This window comes from Lissotriton vulgaris, chromosome 1_1 (genome assembly GCF_964263255.1).
Source record: "Lissotriton vulgaris chromosome 1_1, aLisVul1.2, whole genome shotgun sequence".
NCBI classification, from domain to species: Eukaryota; Metazoa; Chordata; class Amphibia; order Caudata; family Salamandridae; genus Lissotriton; species Lissotriton vulgaris.
This window is the reverse complement of record NC_141685.1, coordinates 960796856-960824392: the sequence shown is the minus strand read 5'-3', so window position 1 is coordinate 960824392 and position 27537 is coordinate 960796856. Positions and strand designations below refer to the sequence as shown.

The 27537-nt window shown below is 44.8% G+C and overlaps 1 protein-coding gene across 1 annotated transcript in view; it reads left to right on the top strand.

Moving 5' to 3' along the window:
* The first annotated feature begins 3049 nt into the window (after positions 1–3049).
* Positions 3050–27537, top strand: part of TAC3 (tachykinin precursor 3) — a 243724-nt gene continuing 219236 nt past the window's right edge. The window contains exons 1-2 of the mRNA XM_086936403.1: positions 3050–3130; positions 12886–13065. Of these exons, the coding sequence (XP_086792529.1) occupies positions 12955–13065 (111 nt within the window). The 5' untranslated portion in view covers positions 3050–3130; positions 12886–12954. The remainder of the gene's footprint in view (positions 3131–12885; positions 13066–27537) is intronic.

Sequence of the window (27537 nt, the reverse complement as noted above, 5' to 3'; positions counted from 1 at the left end):
GTGAGTTGGCATTAGATGCCATAATCTCCATTATCTCATCAATACAGGTAAAGTCATCACCTGGGGGGTGGTAAAATATGTGTAGCTTGCTGGCGATGTGCTTAGTATCTGAAACATTAATGCATAGAAAATCACAGGAAGATAGCCTAATAGAGTCCGCTTGCTTAACTGATATTGAGTTACGCTAAATGCAGACTACCCCTCCCCCTAGTTTCCCGATTCTATCTATTCGTATTAGGTCGTGGGAAGGAGGAACAAGTAAGTCGAGGATGGGTGAGGAGGAGCAATTTAACCAGGTTTCTGTGAGGACCATAATATCTAAATCATTCTCTAGAATGAGATTGAATATATCCGTAGCATGTTTGCGAGCAGGTCTGCAATTAATGAGCCCACACTTCAACTTGTTAATAGAGTGGTTTAAGGTAATCTGTTCTAGGTTGATATTTGTGAGGTTATCCCTATTTATAGATCTGTGATTGAGAGTCGGTTCTCTGAGGAGATTGGTTCCAATGGTTTGAATTATGTCAAATTGAGACTTACTGCTGTCAAAATCCCGGGCATAGGATGAGAGGAGGCCGTCTATGTCACTATCAGATAGATCATTAAATGTAAACATGCACATTACAATTTGCAAATTATCCTAAACAAGTTAAAATAACAATTAATAAATTAAATAATTTACATAATTGGTTAACATTAAAATAACTAAAACTATAAAACAATAATTTATCATTAATTGACATTAAAATAAGTACAAATAAAAACCAACAATTTATATTTTAAATACATTCCCACCCTAATCCCCTTTAACCCCTTCCTTGCGCCCGTCGGCCAACGTCCGTCACGAGCACTACCTCCGTAGTGATGCGCACGTCCGTTGGCCGACGCGGCCCCTCCCACTTAATGGAACGCCACCGCACCATGAGGGAATTGCTGCTGCGGTTAAGGCTTTAAACCCAACAACCTGCTACTAAATTTAAAGTAAATAATACTAATACCTAATAATATTAGTACAACTAATATAAAGTTAAATTAATTTTAAATATTGTATTTCATACAATATTATCTACAACAATATTTTTATAAACATTATGTCCCTAAATAATTATATTCTTACCTTCTATATTCTGTCTCCCAAATATGTTATGTTATGTAGATTTGCATAGCGCAGCTTAACACCTATGAGGGTATCCAGGCGCTGGAGAAAGAGCGTGGATCCCGTGGTGCTCCTAGAGGAACATCCAGGTCTTCAGCTTCTTGTGGAAATTGAGGGGTGGAGTGGCATTCTTGATGTGTCGAGGAACTTCTTTCCAGCTTTTGGCGCCGTTGAAGGAGCAAGTGCAACCTCCTGCCTTGCCTCTGTGGAGCTGACAATATTTTTGACACTGTATTCTAGTGTCTCAATATATTTTATTCGATAATTTGGCTGAATACCCATCACAACAGGGGTTAAAAGCTGCAGGTGAATTCACCTAGTGCTGTGCTGTCCTTCACCTTGCGACCTAGTGGGGTTTGAAGAAGTTTTGGGACAGTCGTTGGGGCTGATTGTGTCACACCAGGAAAGCAGGGGTTTAACAGCGCAGACAGTGATAGAAATGTTTAAACATGCACACATGCCAGCTGCTTAGGGGCACGTCAAAACAAGCTCTGTTCACTGTAACAGACCTCAGTAACATACATTTGGGGCCTCATTACGATGTTGGTTGGAAAGCCTTCTGACCGTCTTGGTGTCAGAATGGATTCCGACCCAATCGGTTTAAGGAAGTCCGACCGACCGATTACGATGGTTTTGAACACCGTTCGGTCAAACACCCATTAACTGCAATGAGAACTTGTGTTCGGACCGACAACCCAGGCTCCCATTGCAAAACGGGGTAGTTGCAGAAAACCCTGCACCCTGTGGCCGGCACCCCATGGTGCCTGCCCCACAGTGCATGGTTGCAAAGAGGTGTCCCATGGGTACCCTCACTGACCCCAACCGGAGGCCTCCAGGTGAAGGGGTCCTGCAATGGGCCCCCAAAGTCGGTTTCCGACAGACGATCCGTGTCGGACAAACCAATTCGGAAAGGCTGTTGGAATCCGACGCCGTAATACGTCGGTTGGAAACGCGGTCCATAGAGCCGTACGAGTCGGCTCAGACCAACTCGGTTCCTCCGAATGCTGGTCGGAACCGAATCGGAAGGACTGAAAGGTTACCTAACATTGTAATTGGTCTGTCGGATGTGATTCAGAGTCGGTCGGAAACGCTGGTTCCGAAACGGATTCTGACAAACCGAATGTCGTTTGGAGCCTTTCCGACCAACATCGTAATGAGGCCCTAAGATGTGAAGATAAAATAAGAGCCAAGATAGAGCTAGAGACTAAATAGAATCTGCGGGGTTACAGCTGGAGGGGAAAGGCACAGACAAGCTGAGCCTGGAAACCCTTCACTGTAGTCCACATACTATAATGGTAGGGTGAAACTGAAGACAGAGCTGGAGAGCAGGCAGGGTCCGTGGTGCTACAGCAGACAAGGAAATAAGCAGAGTGGGCGGGTTTGGGGGCCTTGTCAGTCATCCTTATCAATTTTTCGATGAATTAATATGATTTGATTTCAGAGTAACAGCAAAGACACCGCTGGAAACTAGGTGTGATCTGCAATGTTAATGTTGCACAGCCAGCAGATAAGCATGTATGCCACGACAGACAGACAGACAGGCAGGCAGGCAGACAGACAGACAGACCATAGCGCCACAAACGGAATTTCTTCTACACGCAGCTCTCTGCAACACGTTCACTGACCCACTACGCTGGCTCTCAGCGATTAATACATAAATGCACATTGCTGGCATGCCAAGTCAGGAAGGAAATGCCTAAGTGAGACATCGGTTGTAGAAACTAGAATGTGTCCCCGTGTTTCCCCAGGGAGAGGAGGGGTGTGCGCTCATCAGTATTGCGGGTTCCTGATGCGGGGCTGGGGGAGGCGCTGCAGGCGCACCGCTGAGTGACAGCAGCTCTCCCGCGCGCGCTCTCCCTCTCTTTCGTCCCCTCTCAGTACTTAAGGAGGTGGAAGGAGCCCCCCTCCCCAGAAGCAGGCAGAGCCAGAGCCATTCGCAGACCCCCAGGACGGCGAGGATTCCTCCTCTCCCAGGTACGCAGTCTTTTAAAATCTCTCTTTATGCTCAGTGTTGAAGTATTGGAAATATGAACTCGGGTAGGCATGCGAGCCTGCCGGGACCCCAGTTTCATTGGCGAGATGTTTGCATTGAGCTTCAAACTCGGGTTCCGCCTGTTCCTAGCCGTTACGCTTGTACAGAAATGTACTGAGAAGTTGTTCGCCCAGGATCACACAATGTGTCGATCCTGAATTAAAACACTGGCTCCTCATCGGGTGCACTTTTGCATGAACAGTGTAGCTATAGGGAAGACGCAGGTGAGATTCATCTTTGGGGACGTGCCAGCCCGTCCCGGGAGAGGGGAGAAGCGCAGGGCAGTAGGCCTAGGGTACGCCGGGCAACAGCTGGATTCCGAGAACTTGCCTGGTCCGGGAAGAAACGAGCGGGCAAGACAAATGTAGAGGGCGTTCGAGGAAAACGGAGGAGCAAACGAGGTGTGGAGAAAAAGAGGAGCAAACGCGGCGTGGAGAAAAAGAGGAGCCCTAGGGGTGGGACTGGGGAAGGGGGGGAAGCTTAGAGGGGCGCGCTGAGAAGCAACGAGGGGAAGAAGTGAGGCGGAAGTGCGGGCATGGAAAACTGTGGAAGAACGGAAGGAAAGGGGGCATGAAAAGAATGCAAAAGGGGGAGGTGTGAAACTGAGTAGACGAAAGACTGAGTGGAAAAGCGATGAAGAGAAAGTAGAAACGTGGAAGGAGAGAAACACAAAAAGTGAAGTGAAAATAAGAGAAGAGAAGAAAGAGGGCTCGAGAGGAAGAGCGGCATGAGAGAGAAAAGAGAAAGGCGTGGATGATAGAGAAAGGCAAGAAGGTGTACAAAAGAGGGGCTCGAATGGAGTGAGAGTGAGAGAGATGGAGAATGGATAGAAGAGGCAAAATAAGAGCGGAAGCGAGCCCAGCATGAAAAAAAACGGGACGAGTTGTTGCGAAAAGGAAAGAATGAGAGCATAAAAGTCGAGAGAATGAAGAGCAGAGGAGAAGGAGAAAGAGAAAAAGAAGAGTAGGAATGAGAGAATGAAGTAAAGAGGAATGGAGAGGGAGGGGGGAAAACAATGAGAGGCAAGAGAAGAGAAGCAACTGAGAAAGTCGAGGTGGAGAGAAGTAAAGTCAGCGAGGACGAGCAGATCCGGATAGAAAGAGGGAGCAGAGAGAAAGGACGGAGGAAAATGAGAGAAAGACAAGAAAGAACAACACAGCTATAAAGAAGTGAGTGAAGAAGAGAAGGTGGGAAAGAGACAGCTATAAGTGCACAAGGAAGAGAGCGAGGAAAGAAGGACATGATAGAAAACGAGAAGTGAAAGAAACAGGGAAGGAGAAAAAGACACATTTGAAAACGAGAAGTGAAAGAAATAGGGAAGGAGAAAAAGACACATAAGAAAACGAGAATTGGAAGGTTGTTCAGGAAGGAAGAATGCGATGTAGGAAAGGCAGACGACAAAGAAGAGAACGAGATGAAGGAAATGACCCACCAGCAAAAGAGGTAGAAGAGGCGGGCAAAAGGCAACTAAGAATAAGGAGAGACAACGGGAGAGTGGATGACGGGGAGAGAAAAGAGAAGAAGAAAATTAACTGCCGGGAGATTAGAAAGAATCCACTGAGAAACAACTCAGGCGGATCCAAAGAGAGAACTCTGAGAATGAACTGGGTGAAGAAGAGTCAAAGAAGAAACGACGAAAGTGAAGAGATGATGAAGAAACAAGATGCAGCAAAGTGAGGTGTGATTGGCGCAGAGAAGGGAACAAGAACAAGAGAGAGAAAGAAAGAAAGAGGTAGGAAGGAGCAATAGGAACAGAAAGAAATGAAGACGGTGCGAGATGAAGGGATTTAGGAGAGAACAAATGAAGGGAGAGGAGCAGAGAAGGAGGGAAAGAAAGGAAATGCTGATTATGACAACGAGGGAAAGAAAAGCAAGTGGGACAGAAGAGAAGGAAGAGTGTGGAAGGATAAAAGTGCAGAGAAGCAACGGATGCGAGGGCGGAGAAGACAGACAATTGAGAAGGAAGAGAGGGCGGGAAGGACAGAAGACACGAAAGGACCGAATGGAGCGAGCAATAAAGGGAGGGTGAATAGAGAAAGACGAGAAAAAGACAGCGAGAGCAGTGACGAAAGAGAGGGGGAAAGGTAGCCTGGCATTAAGTGGAAGTGGTGATAAGATTGAGAAGCGCAGAGAAGAAATGTCGGGAAAGAACCAGAGCAGGAGAAGAGAAGAAAGAGGACGATGGGGGCGATAAACGCAGAGAAAGGCAAGGACGATGGATTGGGGAGAGAGGATGAAGAAGTGACGTATGAGAGGAACGAACTTGGGAACCGAGGCACCAAAGAAAAGAACGGAAGGGAAATGAAAAGGAAGTGAAAAGGGAACAGCACGACACGCCAGTAAAAACCCTGCTGCCGAACACCCCTGCAGTAACTGCACGACGTCCGAGAATTGTCAAAGCCTTTCATCTCCAGGGCCGTCGGCTCCCAGAAGGCGGACAGTGGTCCACTCTCGCGCACAGACGTGGCCTCTGGCGCCTCCGTGGCCGTGCCACAAGAACTCCCTGCTCTGGAGACTGGAGTGCATGTGCATGTGGTCGGCACGCGCACGCGACCCGAGGGCAGGAGGCCAGGCTTCTTCTTCTCTGGCTATACACGAGGCACCAGCTTTAGGGCGGTGCGGCCGGTGCAGCCGCACCCAGCGCAACCTTACGTGCGGAGCGCTGTGTTTAGAAATAACTTCTGGGTTTAAGAAGTAGGTGAACTTCCTTGTACGTGCAGCAGTTTTCAGGGAAAAATAAAAGTCCCTGCTGATTAATGTTCCTGCGGTGAAAGGTCAGAAATGTGTCTAGTGACAGTTTTGACTCATCATAAAGTAGTGCAGAGGGTTAATGTGCCTGCTGCAAAGATTGTGCACCATGCAGATCACAGAAGAGTGCGAGTGAACAATGAGTAGCACTGTAAAAAAAAATGAAATGTATATCAGGGTGGGACTATGGAGATATGAGGTGTACTGCTGGAGAGTGGAGGTGAAGGTACCAGTGTAGAGGTAGGTCATGGGAGGGGGCGCCCAATGCTAAAGCTGGCCCTGCTCTCTGCACAGAGCCTCCCCTGGAGCTCAGATACCATCCATCCCTCCAGCAGTCCAGGACAGACAAATACACTCACCTATCAAGACAATGTCTCCCTCCACACCTGCGGACACTGGGCTCCGTTCACAGGTGGAAGCAGCCCTGCCCCTGGGCACCCTTCCACTCCTACCTGTAGGGACACTGGCACAAATGTAACTCGTGGGCACGCCCCTGTGAGGCTATTAAACAGTGTATCCCGTGTGTCCAGTATGCCTATCCTTCCATCACTTGTAGGTGCTGCCACGCCCACTGACCTGTGGAACCAGGACTCCCTTGAATGAATGAGCTCCCTATGAGCAGTGCTTAGATTTGCTCGGTCAGTGAGAATCCAGCGCTTAGAAAGCGGCACACTAGCCGCTTTTGTCTGCCTGCCTTCTAAGCAGGGGCGTGGCTTGGTCCATGAGATTGGGGGAGTGTGAACGTCAGACTTTCCAACAATCATTGGCATTTAATGTTAAAATACATTACACGACAAGCAGGGCGCATGAGAGGGTCTGAAGGGGTAGTCAAAAGGGAGAGACGTGCAGATTGGTAGGGGTACTAATAAGTGAGAGAAAACACAAGAGTTTGTAAAAATAACCAACATTTTTTGGGACTTTCAAAACAGAGAGAGGGAGAGTGTGGGTGCGTTTTTGTCTGTGTCTATGTAAGCAATCGCTGGTGAAATCCGGCAGACCCCTCGCCATCCGATTGAAACCACTTGATTCCAACTATTTATCCAAAACATATATTTTTAGGGAGTGTAACACCCCAAACACACCTCCTGAAACTACGCGCCTGCTTCTAAGTTCAGTGAAATTCTAAAGCAAGGACATGAAGCTGACAGAGACACTATGCTTGTTTTTCTACTTGTGTTACATGGGAATGTAAGGATGGGTGTGGTTTCAAAAATGATGTTGGGCATTAACATGTATTATTGCCCTTTTCCTAATTTTTGGCGATTTTTCACGGGTGGCCCCACAATTACACGGTAGGAGTTTACTACTGGTTAACCGGCTCACCAGAGGGCGTAAACTGTTAACCTCCATGGCAGAGAGCAACGATACTTAATTTTCATTCTCCGTGGAATGACGAGATTGGCTCAGCCAATCAGAAGGCTTAGAATGCTGCATTAGCTGCTATTTGCCTCCATTACAATGGAGAGAAAGTAGGTACCAGGACAGAGTCCTCCATGTAGAGGGTGACATTGATGGTATGAGTACCACAGGCCTATTCCCCACATGCTTCCAGGCCTTTGAGTGCCATGTGCAAACAATGGGATTTAATGGCCCTGCATTATACATCTTCAACTTTGTGGTGTGAGAGGCATCACCACTCTAGTGAACATAATAGCACATGAAGTTATTGCACGTTCACCCCCTCTTTCTGCTCTTTCTCCCCCTTCTTCCTCTCCACCCTCTACTGATGTAAATGTTGCAGTGATATCAGAGATGCTGCGTGGGCTTTAACTGAGAACATTATACCATGGGCTCATGATGAGATAAGTGTTATTTTCTGTTTCCATTTCATGTTCAGATCCCAGTTATAAAAAACGGTTACTAGATTATTATTTTTGCACATACTGCACTAGAAAGTCGGATTTAAACAGTACACGATCTTTGAATGAGCCTCCAACCCAACTCGTGTTGCAGGTTGCCACAATTCATATACGATACCCCTCCTTTGCTTTTTGAGGCTGGGTCCGAGTTGTTTCTCTAATTCAAATAAATGAAAATGAAGCAAGAAAATAAAGGAGAGCAGAACCAGAAGAGAAAGTAAAGCGGTAAAAAGGGAAATTAAAAATATGATAAATACTTTCTTTCCATCCCTCGGAAAGGAGAAAGTGCCACAGTGATTTCTTTCCACATCTTGTCTCTTGCTGGCACAGGGGAAGGGGGGTGGGGGGGGGGGGGGGGTGGCTGTTGTGGTTTTGTCCCTCTTGTCTTACCCAGACCCTTCCCAGTCGTATAGAAGTATAAGGGAAAGATGCACTGAAAGACTGTTCACAATAAAGTCATGGATGTCATGCGACCCCTGGCTTGCTCTTTGCTACCCCTAACACTGCCTTTGCGACCCCTGACCTGAGAAGTGGCAAAATCAGTGCCAGGAACACTGGGGAAGCTGGGGCTCCACTCTCTTTATTTTCTGTCAATGTTTTAGTGCACTAATAGGGAATCAAAAAAACCTATTATTCTCTAATAGTGTAAAAAAAATGGAGTACAATAAGCTGGAATATGCCCTTCCATGGCAGCTAAGGTAAGTAAAAAAATATTTAAAATGTATGTTGTGTGTGAGTGTTTGCGGGTGAGAGTGGGGTTATGTGCGAGAGAGTACATATATATGTGTGAATTTGTGTGTATGTTTATGTATATGTGTGTGAGTAAAAGTGGACGTCAAAGGGCGTATGATGTCACTTCCGCTACCCCACGCATTTCGGTGAATTGATGTCCATGAAAAAAAAGATTGCAAATGGCTTTCACTTTTACGATCTGACTTATGTACTAATAAGGAGTGTTCCAAAATCTTCAGTCGCACAGGTTGTAGAGCAATTTGCCTAATTAACTTTAATTAGACAGGGCGCTATTTGTGAACCCTTGTGATTTGCATACATATTCAGGGACGGTGGCCTGCAAGGAACAGCAGACCACCATCCCTGAGTTCGCATTCCCAAACTAGAATCTGAAAGGAACCAGTGCTGCTTTAAAAAAATATATGTTCGTGGAATATCGACTTCATAGGCTGGGGCCTCAGATTTTGACTCATGCATATGTTTGTTGGATTTTGGCGGGGGCAGTGGGCGATACATCTAAATGCACTGTAATGATATATATATATATATATATATATATTTATATACTAGCAGCCCGTCCCAACCTTGTCCGGGAGCAACAGGCTTCCCCGACCCCCGCTCGCCCGACATTGTCCAGCAGCCCGGGCCCCCGCCCGGCCCGTCCCCCGCCTGCCCTGACCCCCGCCTGCCCCGACATGGGTCCCCTTAACTCAGCCACCGCTCCTCCTGCCTGTCCGCTGCTCGCACCGCCGCTGGCCTGTCCGCTGCTCCTCAGGTCACCGCTCCTCCCCCGCGCCATGTCCGCCACTCCCTTACCTCAGCCGCCCCCCCTCCAGCCTGTCCGCTGCTCGCACCACCGCTGGCCTGTCCGCTGCTCCTCACGTCACCGCTCCTCCCCCGCGCCATGTCCGCCGCTCCTTGTCGCGCTCCTGGACGCCGCTCCTCCCCGCGCTCCAGACGTGAGCATGCACGTCGCGGCCGGCGCTACTTTGGAGGGACTACTTTTTTTTTACTGTAAATTTTTTAAATAACGTTTTTTTATGTATTTATATAGCCTATAACCATCTATACACACTGACGATTCCAACGGTGTATCGGGTGTGTGGATTGGCACTGTGGTTCCCGAGTTTACCCGCCTCAAAGGCTGAAAGTTCTTCCTTTATTATAGTAGTATAGATATATATATATATATGTTTCCTGTTCGGAAACACATAAGGGGAGAAAGCCTAGTGCCGCTTCTTTCCGATTGCCCAACACAATTACCAATCATGAAACTGTGCAAAATGGATGGTTTTCCCTTGGCAAATTACAGTTATCATATCCCTTGATGAGTAGGTAATTGTTAAATGATTTGCAAGCGGAATTGAAGTTGTAAACCATTAGTACGTACCATTCTGAGTCAGAGTTAGGGGGAACGCCCCTTTTTATGCACCTTCCTAATTGCAATTCAGTATTGGTCGACAAACCCATTTTGCGAACCGTTCAAAAAAGACATTTTTGTAGTTGCTAATCATGTATTTTTTGAGTATTGCAGGGTTTGCAACTGTAAAATGGTTCTGTACAACTCCCCCGTACAGGTAGATGTACTATAACATGCAACAATGTGTGAAATTTAGCATAGTTTTGTGAAAAAAATAAAACAGCACAGCCCCAAATTTACAAAGTAATGTAATTAGTGATGCAAACAATAACATGTGACGCTAACCAGGACATAGCTCTGTGCAAAGGTGCACAGGCAGAATAGTTCATTCGGGGTAATAGTTTGCATGGCTTTTGTATTCGAGGCTAACCTCGCCTACAAATACCATCATGCATGTTAAATGGCCTAATATGAAGTTGCGACAATGACACACGCACATGAAAAATCATCAATGTGCCTCTGCGCATTGATTGCACCTGGTTTCATTTGGCTCTAGGATTTCATGCAATGATATTGTGTGCTTGTTCCAAAGTGTTGTTCTGTTACGTTGGGCATCAGTATATACATTAGAGAATTTTTTCAGTGTCCTTGAAAATGTAAATGTAAATGTACATGTATTTATATAGCGCAAATCGCCCACATCGCAGGCATCTATGCGCTTGCTTAGAGAACCCGTCCTGGTATTCCCCTGTGAGATACCCCGGCAGGGTATCCACAAGGTGAAAGCCAGGCATCCCGCCACGAGGGGCCGTTGTGGAGATTAAGCAAGCTATTGCCCAGAGTCGGAACCCGTGAGTCGAGAAGGCACCGGAGCGAGAATTATCGAGTCCGTGGAATTATTGAGCCCAACCCCCGTCGAGGCGGGGAATTGAACCCTGGTCCAGGGCCGATCTCAGCTTCCGGGTCTGCCGCCTCTAACCCCTGAGCTACACTTCTCCACGTTTTCATGATCCTCGTTGGTTTATTATGGTGCTTAGCATTGAGAAAGCTTGTGATTACCTTGTTTGTCAATAAATTGTTAGAATGCTGTTGTTCAAATTTAGAGCCAAAGAGATGGCTAAATTGAATTATGAAAAGTTGATTTTGGTCTCTCTTTGTCAGATGTTTTAATGGCTACTATACAGTGGTGTAGCAAGGGGCGGCAGCCACCCACCCCAGGCGGCACAAGTTTTGGGGGCGGCGCCCCTGCTCTTACTTGCGGCTGTCGCATGCAGCAAATGAAGGGACCTCCATGGGTGGCAAAAGGCCTAGCCACTCCACTGTCACTATAGCATCAGGGCACAAGTCCTAGAAAAAGAAGTGGGGGGACGCTGATGTCACGACAGGAAGTGACGTCACGAAAGGTGGCTTTCCTTTAGCAAACCAATCTGATCTTTGTATATTAATGAAACAGACTCATCTGAAGTGAAGCAAAAGCTCAGCATGTGATAAGCTATAAGTGGTATGACTTCGACACAATTAGAAGTGCCTTGACTCTCCCAGCTATTGGCTAAATCACATCAGGTCGCCCTTCTTCCCTGAAAGGACCTAATCAATTGCTGCCCTCACCTTCAATCCAAGCATTCCATCCATCACTGTTTGGTATACTTAGTGAGTTGCCCTAAGTGGGACGGGTATGCCCAGACGTGGTTCCTGTGCTCACTGTGTCACTGGAACCAAGCTGTGCCCGGCTGATGAGCCCTAATCAGGGTAAACCGGTCCTGTGTTGCTTGTCTTCCAGTTCAGGGAGGACTTAACCTGACAGTTCGGGATGGACTGTTCCTATTGGAGCAGCGTCAAGGCTGTTTTGCTTATAGCTGGATGGATCCAAACTGAGATGACATAGTAGGCAAAAACAATGGATTGGGATGCGGCGCCGAGTGATTACCTTTGGCAGAGGTTAATTCAAGCATTCCACCCATCACTTTTTTGTATACTTATTGTCTTTCCTCCATAGATAGCCAAACCAAAGTGTTGCGCAACTGCTCTATGTGAGATGCAGGTAACCTTAGGAGACACACACTTTCTATTGGACACTGGAGATTATATGTTTTCCCCCATTTTATTTTCTTGGACACTGGAGATTATATGTTTTCCCCTATTTTATTTTAAATGCACCTTAACAATGAACTTGCGTAGCTTTAGTGCTAATTGTAAAGTTTCTGAGATTATTCACATTTTCTGACAGTAGAGAAGGCGAGAGTGTAGGTTGTTCCTTCTAACTCAGTACTTCATGTGCCAGTGCTGAGCAAATGGTACCCAAGACCAGTGGCGGCTCACCGAGGGAATGCTGTGGGGTGGTGAGGCCGGGGAGGGGCAGGATGGGGTGGTAGTGAAGTCCGACATATGACGGACAGGAGTATGGTAAGTAATTAAATAAATAAAACTATTTAACTTGCGTGCGCTGCGCGCAAGGTAAGTAGTTTTATTTGTTTAATTACTTACCTTACTCCTGTCCATCGTATGTTGGACTCCACTACCCCCCCCCACCTTGCCCCTCCCCCACCTCGCCCACCCCCTCGCAGCACTTCCTCGGCGAGCCGCCACTGCCCAAGACCCTCTAAGTTTCTGTGATTCTGCAGTGGTAGTTGTGGTCAGGCATGACTCAGCGCCTTGAGACCCTCACGGGTGAATAGTTTGCGCTTTATAAGATTACTGATTGATCGAGAGGAGCCTGAGTAAAGACCTTTCCTGGATACTGCTTTGTCTAATTTCTTAATCTATACAATAAAGCTCAACATATAGTCCAAACTGTGTTTAAAGGGTATTTCTTTTTCGCATAGTTAGTTACATTGAACATCTAAAATTAGGAATATCAACAAAAATAGTTCCTCAGATGTTATGTTTGCATTCTGAAATCGTACTAAGATCTTGCACACCACTACAGCATACCTATTGTTCCCTGTTCGTAGAGTGGGCCCATGCTATTGACATTTGTTGTACTTTCCTTGTTTTCTAGATCACCAAGCCCTAAACAGAAGATAAGAATTAAAAAGACGCACAGGCCCCCAGCAGACAGAGGAGGAAGATGAGAAGCTCCAGCATGTTGTTGGCGATCCTGGTCCTGACCATAGCCAAGGCCTGCCAGGCGTACTACGAAGAGCCTGAGGAGCCACAGTCCTCCGGCGGGCTCTTAAAGGTCAGAGATTGGAAAGGGGGAACTGTTAGGACGTGATGTATTATATTGTCACCACTTGAGTCCATGTCAACAGAGACACCATATTCTAGTCCTGGTTTTCCTTCTGCATACCACTGCAACCAATAACGTTAGAGCAATTAGCTTAATGAAGTAGAAACAGGACTACAACTCCCAGAATGCACTAGGCTGTTAACTGAAAGAACAGGGCTGAACAAATCTGTCGCTTATGACATTGAGAAATATAGCAACCACGGAGCACTGGGAGTCCTGAGTAGAGAACTGTCTCCTGTCTTGCCCTTAAGTAAGATACCTCCTTTCTAAAAGTCCCGCTCCGAACGGGAAACATCATTTACTACGAAGGAAATATCACGCATAACGTTTACCACGCGTCACTCACCACGCAAAGGTCTTTCCCACGCATATGCCTTTAACGACCGTCTTTACCACGCGAGTGGTATTCCTTCCTGTCGTTCTGCCAGTACGATCTGCGTGGGCTTGGAGGGGGCTGGTTGGGGGGGGGGAATTTAGGGGCTGGGGGGAGTTGGGGGGGTCTCCCCCCCCAAAAAAAACAAGCCGATATTAATAAATAAATAAGAAGAAAACTTTAAAAAAACGCTCTACAATGCCTCAAAACGAACAAGGAAAGAACACGTCATAATAGAAGTCCTTTATCAGTTTTGATAGACGTGTTTTGACGCTTGTTTCCGTGGTTGGTGGAAGAAAGGGCAGATGGTGAAAGACGTACAGGGGTCAGATAAGAATCAAAACTTTGTAAATTAAGGTATTATTTAAGCGCATTATGAAAAAAAGAAAAAGAAAATGTAAGGGAATCTGTTGTTTTTAATTGTTTAAAACATCGATCTTTTCCTTTGTACTGCATGTAGCCTATCAGTATCATTATGTAAATTTAAAGGGGACGTGAGATGTTTCATAACGTTATTATTGCGGAGTAAAAACATGCGTTGTCAATTGCTGCGTGGTAAAGACAAATGCGAACTAAAATTCGCGTGGTAATGCCATGCGTGGAACTTGTAATCGTGGAAAAAACATATATTCGCTCAGAACAGCAAGGTTGTAATCCAGGCCAGATTTCGTTCCTGCATCCCAACACTGTCTCGTAATTGAAAAGAGTTCTCTATGTTGCCCGTCCTACAATATGTAGGAAGGATATTTGTCAAATCTGAAAATCTGGACTGTTTTACAGCCTCATACTCGGGGCAAGACCTCTTGAGAGTACAACATGTTTCATGTTTCTTTTTTTTGTTTGTTATAAACTACATTTTATTGATTTTACAACAACGATCAAAAGCAGTGCACAGTTTCTTCGTAATGAAATCACAATTGTGGATGCTCCCATGTCAATCACCATCAAAGCCGTAGAATTCCCACCACCATCCCCAGATCCTGCCATGCTTCCGCCCCCCCCCCCCCCCCCCCCCCCCCCCGGGCTGAAGAAATGGGCCCTCCAGCTTCAGTGCACCAGTCCATCAAGGAACACCATTCCTTAATAGATGGCGGGGTGGAGGATATCCCGGGAAGATCAATGTATGTTTCATGTCCCTTAAAATGAACACATTAATATAACTGCTCCTTAATATTTGGAGTGGCTTCTGATATTATTTATCGCATGCTTTCCACGGGTTCCAATAAGAATAGGGCGAGAACAGAGTTGCCACTTTGCTCCACATCGTCATAACACTGTAGGGGGTATGTTCAAGGAAGTGGCTGAGGGAGGCGTTAGCCGTCATGGCTTAACACCTCACTTCATCACTTTAGAAACCTAGGGCTGCACCATATTTACAAGGATATGGTGCAGCCTTGCAATTCCCCTGGCGCTGGCGCTACACATAGCAGTGTAGGGCCTACGCAGTCACCCTTGCACCATAGTGCAAGCGTATCCGCATGCAGGAAAAAGATTGTTTATGTTCAGGAAGGTCCCTCTTCCTGTACGTAAACAATCTTTAAATTCTATGTTGTCACTTCTATTTGTGCTGCTTAATGCAGCACACATGGAAGTAACAAAATGGCATTTTATTAAAATATTGTTTATGTACAGGAAGGGTGACCTTCCTGCACATAAACAATCCAAGGCATTTTGCTTTTTTCATGTGTGCTGCACAAGGCAGCATACATAGAAAATGCAAAAACGAGGAGAAACAATGTATTTTTTGGCGCTGTCTCCTATTTATGCTGCCCTCGTAAATAGGGGGCAGCTTAAAAATCAAGGGTTTTGCAGTGGAACACCCACCGCCCACCCCTTTCATGCTAAGCATATCGTGATGGGGGGCCTTATTTACAAGGCAGTGTTAGGCCATGTTAAGTTGCTTAACCCTGCCTTGCAACTAAGACAATTCCCCTATCGCCACCACAAGGTTGTAAAAGTAAAAAGTGACGTGGTGGTGATGATATGGGCTTGTACATATGCACCTATGTTCTTAGTTATGGGCTCTCATTTTATAATGAAAGGCATTCCGGATGTAGTATTTGTTCTTCATTCATGGAGCTCTCCATATTTCCAATGCCATGCCTAAATTCATTCTCTCCACTGCAGTCCTGTTTATCCACTGTAAAGAGAATAGTAAAGTTAAGTAAACCTTGAAGATACATCTTGAACGTACAAAGATGTGGAGTTAAGAATAGTAAATCTATACTAAATCTATAATCAACCTATATAGCATGTAAAAGTAAGATTCAACTCGGGTGAGAGTATTCACAGCACCCCAGCCCCAGTCCAGAAGCAAGTGCTTCTTATTAGAATATTACAGTCCCTTTGTCTGATCACATTCAAAGGTGGAAGTCTTAACCATAAAGGCACAGAGCATGTGTGAAACAACTGTGCAGAGAGGATGCAACCCGCCCCCCCTAAAAAACAATTGTGAAGCAATTAACAATTTCAACACGGAAACATTGTCGACAAACATGCATGAAAACAGTTAAATATGTTTACCTAGTAACAATTACAACATAAAGCAGTATAAACAGGCATTAATGCAGGACTAATGCCACAAAGAGCTACAATTGCACATTCTTTTATAAATAGGCCCCTTTTCAAGTTCTCTCTTCTTTTTTCTAATACCTGTCTTGGAACCAAATCTGGCATTCTCAAACTCAAAAGTTTCACTATTCTAAGGAACATTCTTTTCATCCCTACTTCGGTCACCATTTCACCATTCATCATAAACTTCGGCCTAATTTAAGTTTCATATTCCGCCATCATCCACTGACTAATCCGACAGCTCTCAAGGGTCTGGAACATTGTGACCAAGCCTCTATGCCACTGGTGCTCCTATCTTCACATACTCTTGCACCTTTATATCTCTTTCCTTTTTGGCTTTAGTCATGTCAAATATTTCTTTCTAAATGCAACACACAAAGTATGTTGTATTTAGAAGCTGTGGGGAATTGATGTAAGTAGAGGCCATAAACTTTCCCCTGACCTTCTTGTGTGAGTTACAAATATCGCTTTCTGCCTCTTGTGAGAATCTTCTCTCTCTTTTGCATTCAGTCTCCACTGACACTTACACCTATACTTTTCGTCAACCTATCCATCTTGCTACCAACTTGCTATGGTTTCTTCCTCTGACCAATCCAAACTGTGTCTTTTCTATAGTTTGATTTAATGACATCCGGCACAAACCACACATCTTTGAACCTCCGTTGTCTGATCATTACCATCTACTCTTGTAATTGGATACCCTCCTTCAAAGTTCTGCTTAGCCTTTCCACCACGCCATTAGTCTCAGGATATGCAGAAGAAACAATTGATGGGCACAGGGCCAAGACTGATTTGCATATGGCTGGGTTCAAAATGAATGGCATGGGGAGCAAAAAACGATGGATTTTGGCCCAGATCTCTGTACTGGGGTGAATGTATGCCATTATTCTGCATTCTGTCCATCAATTGTTCTTTTTTCATTTGTCACTCTGAGTGGGAAGGGTATGCCCAGGCGTGGGTCCCGTGCTCTCCATGCTACTGGAGTCAAGCTATCCTGGCTGATGAGGGTTGAAAACCCAAAACCGGTCCTAGGATGCTTGTTTCCAGTCCAGGGAGGACCTGGCCTGGCAGCTCGAGCTGGACTGTTCCCATTGGGCACAGGGTCAAGGCTGATTTGCATATGGCTGGGTTCAAACTGGAACAACATAGACAATGGATTTGGGCCCAGATCTCTGTACTAGGGTAAATGTATCACATTATTCTGCATTCTGTCCATCAATTGTTCATTTTGCATTAGTCTCACGATGGCACAATGTACATTCCCTATGAGTAGCTGCATAATTCTCAAGGTAAACATCCATTACTTTAGAGTCCGACTGCATTCCATTATGAGTTTGATTTTTGGGGGAAAACCTTTCCTCTGAAATATATTTTCCAAAAACTGTATTACGCCATAGGAACTGATGTCACCGACCCACTGTATTTACAGCCACCAGGAGAGTAAATCCATCAACACAAGGATGTAGGGTGTGCTGTCTTTTTTCTTTCAAAGGACCCATCATATCCATCACCACTGCCTCCCAAGGACTTTCAGGTAGTTCTCTCCACTGCATAGGTGGAGTGTATGTCTTGAGCACCTTTCACTTTGCTCTAGTCCCAGAATTCCTGAATCGTCCATTCCACTTCAAGAGCCAAACCTGGCCACCAGAAATCCATCCTGATTCACTCTTTAGTTTTTTAACAAAAGGAATCCATCCTTTTTCACTGTTTAGTTTTTTAACAAACCTAAATGTCCCTTATGGACTAAGGGCCACATGTACAAACATTTCTGCTGGTCGCCAATGGGCCGATTCCCAGAATCGGCCCATTTGCGAATGCAAAAAGGCTTTTTGGCATGCACAAAGCCCAAATAGCAAATCAGTAATTTGTTACCAAAGTGCAATTCGAATTTTGAGATTTGGAATTAGAAAGGGGCTTGTTAAGGGTGTCCCTTGCAAATAGCGAATTGCTGTGCCCTATACAAATGTTTTGTGGCCAAAATGAGGTCACAAAACATTAGAATTTTACCACCAAGTTCAATTTGATTACAACCAATTCACAAACGGGAAGAGGACCCCTGCCCCTGTGTTAATGCATACGAAAATGTTTTTTAAGATCAGGCAGTGGTCCGATGGCCACTACCTATTCTTAAAAAATTTAACTGAAATGTTTCCATTTTTCTTTTTTAAATCCATCCCATTTTCCTTTATGGAAAACGGGCTGAATTTAAACAAAAAAAGTGTTGCTTTCTTTAAAAGCAAACACAGACATGGTGGTCTGCTGTCCCACACTATTTTAGAGATTCCCAATGGGTTGCAAATTGCGACGTACCTCATGAATATTAATGAGGCAGGTCTATTTGGGACCCACTGGGAATAGCACATAAAACTTAGTAGTGTTTCGCACATTTGAAATTGCAATTTCCTAATTGCATTTAGCATGGAATCTCAATTTAGGAACTCACATTTTTTTTAATGTATGTACATGTAGCCCAAAGTCTATTAACCTGCTCATCAAAAAAACTGGAGGAATAACTCTTGTACCTTGTAACAACAAATCATTTTTTCCTGTCAATTTTCCACTCTCCTTCCAATATTGCATCCCCAGTCACTACACGGATGTTCTATTGCACCCAGTTATCCTCCAGTTCCTGCATGCCTTGCATTTCAGCAGTGACTTCTGTTGATAAACAATCAGCTGCATTATTCCTGGCACCTCGTATATATTTAACATGGAATAGATGTTCTTGGAGACTCAATGCCCACAGCGCTAGCTAGTCCTATCTTAATCAAAATCTCACACAAAGGCTTATGATTTGACTTTAGGGTAAAAACTTCACCCCATAGAAATATTTTCAATTTGTTAATTGCCCATTAAACCACCAGAATCTCCGTTCCAATTACACAGTAATTTATCTTTGCTACGCTGAAAACCCGTGATGCAAAATCTTTTTTTCTTTATCACCTTCTACCACTTGCATCAAAACTGCACAGAAACCTTTTAAACTGGTATCAGTGACTATCATTTGAGTTCTTCAATGAACAAATGTCTGCCGATTTGGTCAGCCCATCTATTACTTGAAGAAATTCCTCCTCACATTTTTTATCCCACTTGACTGCAACATTCGTTATAAGCAGTTCTCTCATTGTACTCGTCTTGTCCCCCAGTCTCTCTGTGAATCTACTATAAATTTCTACCATTTCCAAGAACTATGTGTCCTCTTCTTAGGAGCTTCAAGTTTTTGAATAGCTCCCACTAAACGTTTTCTTGGCTTTACAACCTTAGACAAAATAAAATGCCATAAGTACTCAATCTTTTCATTTTTTAAACATTTCTCAGCTCTAAGTGTAAAACCCAATTGTTCAAATCGTTTCATGACCTCCTTCACCCTAGAATTGTGTTCTTCCCAGGTTTTGCTGAAATTCTGGTACAAAATTATGCCTCCCATGCAGCCTAACATAGATACCATGGATGCCAAACATGGAGGCTGCTGAAATTAAACCATACTGCATTCTGATAAGTTTGTATGCCCCCACTGGAGTTATGAATGCCACAAAGTTCTGGACAATGGAAATGTGTGCATCACTGTCGCTTTATTGAGAGCATTTAAATCCACACATAGCCTACTCTATCAAGAAGCCTTCAAAGCCACTCGGGTTGGTGTCAACCACTTAGTGCTTCCAGCGGTATTATGGCCCCTGCACGACTCAGCCTTTCTAATTTTTCTTTCACTGTCTGCAAACATCGACTGGCAACCTTCTTAACTTGAACACCGGTTTTGTGAATATAAGCTCTTAAACATCCTTATATTTCTCTTAAAACCTCGGGATATAGGTTCTCGAAGTGAAAACTCTTATTTTCAATCTGAGAACCTAGGCAAGTGGTGAGGCATTTGGATTTAAAAACACCACTAACTTGTTCTGACATGGCCACCCTAAAATGTCTTCTCATTTACACGATACATAAACCTTCCCTTTAATCAATCTTTCTTGAAATTCCATGGCTGTCTAAAAGGTACCTTCCAGTTTAATCACCTATCTACCTTACCCTCCTGTTCTAGCACCTGTCTTATGTAGTTTAACGTCCCCATGAACCTTGTTTTGTACACGTCCTCTGATACAATGTTGATGGGAGAAACTGAATCAAAAATCTTTGTTGACTGTCTTTCCCTTCACCATGACTACCTTGGAGGGATTTTTATTACATTTACTTTCTATTTCCCTTCTGGAGCACTATGATATTTTTTGCACACCACTGTTATGGCCGGACAATCTCTGCTGTTTGCTGTTGATGCCAGGGGACCACACCCTCAACACTGTCACTGAAATTATTTTCATTGTTTAAACTTCCCTCAGGTTTTTGTTCATATACCGCTCTATTTGTTCCAACCATGTTTATGCTCACTTCCATATCTCTCTATTTCTTTTTTTTTTAACTGTTTTTATCGAGATTTGTCAAAAAACACACATAGGGTCACATTAGTTCTGGAACATCACAGTATCATCGGCAAGAACATAAAGACATATCAATAGTACAATGGCGCTAGTGGGTGCCAGTTCCATGACGACCCTACGGGTGGGCCAATGTCACTTCAGGTATAGAGGCTCTGTGAGTTAGCTGAGTCCGGTGTAGCCTTCACTCTCTTTCTTTATCACTTCATCACATGTTTTCATGTTCTAACTATTATTACTGTGTTCAAAGATGGTTCATATTTTAGCCACAGTTCTTCTCCTACCTTGTTGTAAATGCAGTTCAATATGAACTGGTCTCTACTCCGTAAGTCAGTCAAAGTTCTGAACTTACAATAGGCTACTGAATTCCTTTAAGCTTTGAGGTATTCTTCATATGACTCTCCTTCACCCTGGACTCTTTTTTCCAAAATAATATCTTTTAAAAAAGGTGCTAACGCATGGAAGATTCAGAAAAGGGGGTGGTGATGGACAGAGTGTCTGAATTAAGCAGACCACTCCTACCCAGTCCAAAGATCAGGGCTTGATCCATCACTGTTTTTTAGCTCACTGCACCATCCCAGCTCAGAACCTGGCTACATGCAAATTAGTCTGTCCCTGGCCCAGTGCATCATGGGAACAGGGCAGTCCCTTGCTCACTGCACCATCAGGATTCAAGCAAGCCGGGCCAACGACGGCTGAAATACCAGAAACCGGTCCCCGGAAGCTTGTTTCCTTCCCAGTACAAGAATTGGCTTGGTAGTTTGGTTTGCCCTGTTCCCATCATGCACTGGGATAGGAACAGACTGATTTGCATGTAGCCAGGTTCTGAGCTGGGATGGTGCAGTGAGCTAAAAAACGGTGATGGATCAAGCCCTGATCTTTGGACTGGGTAAGAGTGGTCTGCTTAATTCAGACACTCTGTTCATCACCACCCCCTTTTCTGAAACGCATGGAAGATAGCATACATCAAGTTTTTTTCACACACACATCACACTCATTTAGTCCTCATGCCTCCTCTTGATCCAACTCTGGTAAATTATCTTATACTTTTGCCCTTTTGCTCCGAGACAGTCTAAAAATAAGGGCTATTTGCATTTGATCCCCAAATTAGTACCACAATCACTGGCATTATTTGACAAATCTTTTTACACTTGGTTCACAGGAGGGACGAGTCATTAAGATGGCGGACTAACATGCTGCATTTTGCCACCAACTCTATCTGTGCTCAGCATTAAACTCAAATGAGTGGAAGAGTGATATTAGAACACGAGGTGTCTAAGTATATAGCAGTACAAGAATATGTCACCTTGCCTTTAAATAACTGAAAAAAACACACAATTATGCCTTTGACAGTAGTCTGTCACTGTAAACGTGCAAGCTCCATTTAGATCAGGAGTGTCAGTCACTTTTCATTAGTAGCACACTTCTTTCATTCAACTTTTCTAGCTTTTCTCATTCATTTTCAGCTTTGGGGATATTATCAAGTGTTCCTGTTTATTTCTTTTTAAATAATTATTTGATGTGGCCATGACCTCACCGTAAAAATGACCTTGAAGGGCATACACATTACTTGCCGAGATTTTCCGTCTTTATTACCAACGACAGAGCATTCTATGTATCCACCTGGGTTGCCAGAGGCAGGTGTAAGCAGTTGAATTGGACAGGAATGGGGCTTTTTGTAATTGTTTTTTTTTTAGTGTAGTAGGCTTTGTTTAGTTTTTTTTCTCAGGACTCAAGTGACAGGCTTTACCACCTTAGCCATCACCATTACAACCACCACCACTAACACCAACATCATAACCACTACAACCATTTCCACTACAACCATTACCACCAACACCATTACCACCAACACCATTACTACCACCAATTCTACCACCATAATTGCCCTGACCACCATCGCCAGCATTACCATATCTCATTTATGCATGATGTGTTTGCATGATTTACCACTTGAAAGCCAGACTGATTGGCTTTGCCAATGAATGTTTCTTTATTTAATGGCTGTTGCAAGGTGAGAGCCAACACGAGCAGGGGAAGAGGAGTGCACATATCACCATTTCTAGAATCTTCATTTCAAAGACCCTTTTTCTTTCCTCTTTGCATTTGCGATTCTGGGCCGTGCAAACCAGGAGGCAGATTTACAATTACTGGCGTATCCCTGCATATCAGCAGGGATGTGCCAGTATTTGTGCGCCGCAGCTCCGCCACCCTTGATGTGTTGCATTTATAATGCGGCGCACCATGGGGCAAAAACTGCACAGATGTGTCACGCATCTGTGCCGTAAAAGCGGCACATTGCGGGAGTTGTGTCGCAAGCGCGACACAGCTCCAGAAAGGATCAGGGGGGCCCTATGTGCACAATGCTGCGTGAATCCTTACGCCTGCTTCAAGCAGGCGCAGGGTTTTGACGCAGCATGGGCCCAAAAGTGACTGAGTGAAATCTTCTATATTTCACTCAGCAACTTTTAGGAGGCGGTCCTGCGCCGGAACGCCTCCCCTGCGATGGTACGCCTCTTCTGGTGCAGGGCTTTACAACGTGACGCATATGGAAAATGCGTCACGTTGTAAATACCCTGCACCATGGCGTATCTTTTTCGCCGCCGCTGCATCACAAAACTGACGCAATGGCGCCGTAAAAGCGCCGCAAGGGGCTTGTAAATCTGTCCCCAGTTATCCAAAAACCAAACACACTAGTGAATCAGAACCAGGGGGATTACACTGTGGATCATGACCAAATGACACCCAGGAGAAGGAGATCCCTTGATCTTGTATCAAGTAGGAATTTGTAAACTCAAACCCACCTCCTTTTTAGGTTTTGCCTGGCGAAAAGATGCGCTCTGCGCATCTTTTTCGCGCAGGCGAAAACCTCATGAGTATTGTAGTGGAGTTAGGAACGGCCCCCGTCTTCTATTGGCTAGCTCCATAAATGGAGGCTAGCCATTGGAAGACGGGCCTGTCCGTCAATGCCGGACCAGATTCGGGGGCGTTCCCGAGATTTTTTGGCTTTTGGCGACGTCACGCTACATCAGCCAAAAGCCGGGAACGCCCCCGAATCTGGTCCGGCATTGCCGGCACCCGCCTTCCTGCTCGGGCGTCGTCAGCGTCTCTCCTCCCCCTTTCCCGCCCCCTCCCGCTTGAGTGCCATTACTTAAATTGACTTTGATTGATTTGAAGAGGGTGGGCGGCGGCAGCCAGTGGTGTCCTAGCGTGCCCTGTCACGGGGCTTTCTTGTTTTAAAATGTGAGCGTTTCATCTTTGGGCTGGTTTTTGGGTTGATACTGCTCGGAGTTGGGTTGGATTTGGGCTTCTGCTTGGGCAGCTTTGGCCATTGACTGGTCTCAAACTCTGGGAGAATACGATCTTTGTGGACTGGCAGACATCTTGGGAAGGAGCCGGCACCTAAGCTAGTGACCTCTCAAAGCAAAAACAAAAACAAATATAGGGTATATTGAAAAACCTGGTAAACGATGGTAAAGCCCCACTCATAGGAGTGAAAATGTGTTTGCTGGGATGTATTATATTTTAAACTAAATATGTTTTTATAAATTACCGAAAATGTTACTTTTTTTAACATACTAAAATGTCTCTGAGGTATCAATTGTTCTCAGCAACGGAAGATTTTTATTTAGTGTTCTGTGCGGTGTTCTATTCTCCTCTTCCGCTGCCAGCCCAAGCTCTTTTTCAAGGTGGGGGTGGCGTCGTGACGTCACCCAGAAGATACTGTTCGTGATGGAGCCGTCTGGAGATCTCAGTGCGCAGCCTGCTGATCCCGAGACGATGGAGGGAGCCACCGGAGGGGTGAGGGGCACGAGATTAATGATGTAAAGATAGAGGGTGCTAGAGGCTGTGGCTTAACAGCTGGACCGGCCAACTTTTAAGATGGGGAACGAACCAGTTTACGGTCTGGCGGCAGGCCTAAACATTGTTATTCTGTGCAAATCACGTAATCCCCTCTGCCTTAAAATAATGTGCTTGTCTGTTAAACGCTCTGATATCTTCGGGTTAAGTTCGAGCTATATAAAACTGCAATATATGTATATGTGTATATATATATATATATATATATTTTGGGTAGGAGTGGTTATGTGGTGCTGAGGGACAGTTCTCGAGAGAGGGGAATTGGGAAGTGCTTTTGGGTTAGAATGAAGGCAGCTAGGTAGGGGCATGGGTGGGTTTGTGAGGAAATTACTGTATTGCGTGTGGACACAGTTGAAAGCAGATGGGCATTGGGTGTGTGTGGGGGGGGCTCGCAGTGTGTGTGGGGGGGGCTCGCAGTGTGTGTGGGGGGGCTCGCAGTGTGTGGGGGGCAGGGCTCGCAGTGTGTGGGGGGGCCCTGTGTGGGTGTGTGTGGGGGTGCTTTGTGTGGCTGTGTGTGTGGGGGGCTCGGTGTGGGTGTGTGTGTGGGGGGGCTCTCTGTGGGTGTTTGTGTGTCATTCGCGAGAGATAAAGCTAGTGGCATTGTAAATGACAATGCCATTTATTTATGTTAAAAAAAACATAAATAAAAATAATGTCAAGAGCAATGCCAATCGCTCAAACTTTAACAAAGGCAAAACCATTGCATTGTAAATGCTTGTTAAAGAACTATCTTCTACTCAAGACACGCCAACCACTCCAAATGAACCAGAAGAGCACCGTATTCCATTACTTCCGGCTGACTAATAAAACTTCAGATAGGGCGATTAATACCAGAGTTTTAAGAAACCAAATGACTAGACAAACGTGACCACGTATATACATTTTTTGTGATTGTATCGTAATGACAACAAAATTTGTCTCAGAGGCCAGGCCTAAAAGGCAGGCTCATCCCATTGTGATAAGAAATTCAGTGTCAACTGCTAGAGAGAAAGTAGGTACTTTTTTGCCTCTTTGATCAATGTCAACAAAATTCAGCATCACGTTTCTAAGTAGTGCAAGCACAGGTTGAAAACAATGTCTAGATGTACGGATCGCTTAGGGTTCCAAACCAACTTTGAGAAAGACATGAGGATAAAGTCATTCTAGCATTTATGTCTTTATAGCTTCATGTATTTATTTCTGTACAACTTACAATATTCACTTTTTAGCTCTTCATTGTTGTTCATACGACAAAAGAGCAACCATAAAATAATCCTACTGATATCACAGCAACCAAAAGAAGAAAAGACAAATGTAATAGATCTGCCCTTTTTTATTAATAATGGTGCATATAGTGTTTCTTATACACACACACATTACCCTTTCTCTCTCACGCACAGCGCTATTAAGCACAAAATACTCCTTCCTGGGTGTGAAGGCGTTAGTGAGAAACATGGCAGTGGTGTTGATGGTGGTGATGGTTTTTGTAGTCGTTATTGTAGTACTGGTGGTGCTGGTAATGGGGCAGTAGTGGATATAGTGGTGGTGGCAGTCACGATGATGGTGGTTGTAGTGATGGCAGTGATAGTAACGGGAATGCAAGTAGTAGTGATGGTTGTGCTAGTAGAGGTGTTTGTGGAGTGATAGTGGTGATAATTGTAATGACAGTTCTGTAAAGGTGAGAGTAAATGTCTGACAGAATTCCACGCATGCCGTAGGAACTCCGTCATTTGAATAAATGCGACTTTAGCGCACATTTGCTCTGCAGACAAGTCGTTTTAACAACTTGCCTTAGGGCGGGCGCTGGATATTGAAATAATTTACTTTACTATTCCAGCTCCAGTCTGCGCAACAGTAGGGTAGGTGTTGGACTTTAATTCCAACACAACTCCACCATTGTGCCCCCCCCCCCAAATGCAAATCGTTGTAACAACTTGCGTGCAGCACGATTGCCTCCTAAAGACCAATTTGTTCTGCTGCTGGCACTGGGCGATTAGGGCTTTGTCCTAAAGGACGTTTACGGGTGGGAGTGGTGGCAATGGTACTGGTGATAAAGGTGGACTAATGGTGGTTGTTGTAAAGGGGGTAACAATGGTAGTGGTGGTTTGTGGTGATGCAACATTTGTGGCAGTGGTAATGGTGGTGGTATTAGTGGTTGTGCTAATGGTGATGTGGTGGTATTGGTGGGGTGTTGGGGTGATAGTAATGGTGGTAGTAGTAAGGGCAGTAGGGATGTAATTGTAATAAAGGTGCTAATGGTGGTGGTGATTATGATAGTATTGGTGGTGATCATAGTGGTAACAATGGTGATAAGGGTGGTAGCGTTAATGGTAATTTATAATGAAAGTAGCAGTAATGATGGTGGTGGTACTTTTAAATGTGGTGACAAAAGTAATGGTAATGGTGATAATAGTAAGGTGTTAGCAGTACTAACTGTGCTGGCAATGATGGTGGTGTGCTAATGATGGTAGTGGTAATGATGGTAATAGTGGGTGTGGTAATTGTGGTGGTGGTAAAGACAATGGTGATGGTGGTTGTAATAGTTGTAATGGTGATTGTAATAGTGGTGATGGCACTAGTAGTTGTAGTGGGACTAGCAATGATGGTAATGTGATGTTGTAATGGTACTGGAGATGGTAAAGTTAATGATGGTGGTATTGTTAGTGTTGGTATCAATGATTTTGACAGACGACAAGGGAAAATGAATAATTTATTCAATTTTCCCTTGTGGTCGTCTGTCAAATCCCCCCCAACCTGACCCCACCGCCCCTACCTGCATGGGTCGCTGCTGTCTACACTTCTCCACTTTACAACACTCCACTCTATCTTAGTCCATTCTACAACACTCCACTTTATGCCACTGCACTGTACACCACTCCACCTTATGCACTACAGTCTATGCTGTTCCACTGTACACTACTACACTAACTTACTTCACTCTATGCCACTTCAATGTACGCTACTCCACTCTACACCACTACACCCTTCGCTATTCAACTATACACCACTCCACGGTACACCATCGCACTCTATGCTATACAACTTTATCCCACTGCACTGCACCTTACTCCACTTTCCGCCGGTCCAATCTACAACACTCCACTATATTGCACTCCACTCTATGCCACTCCACTCTTCAGCACTCCACTGTATGCTACTCCACTGTATGCCATGCCACTCTACCACACTCCAATCTGTGATTCTGCA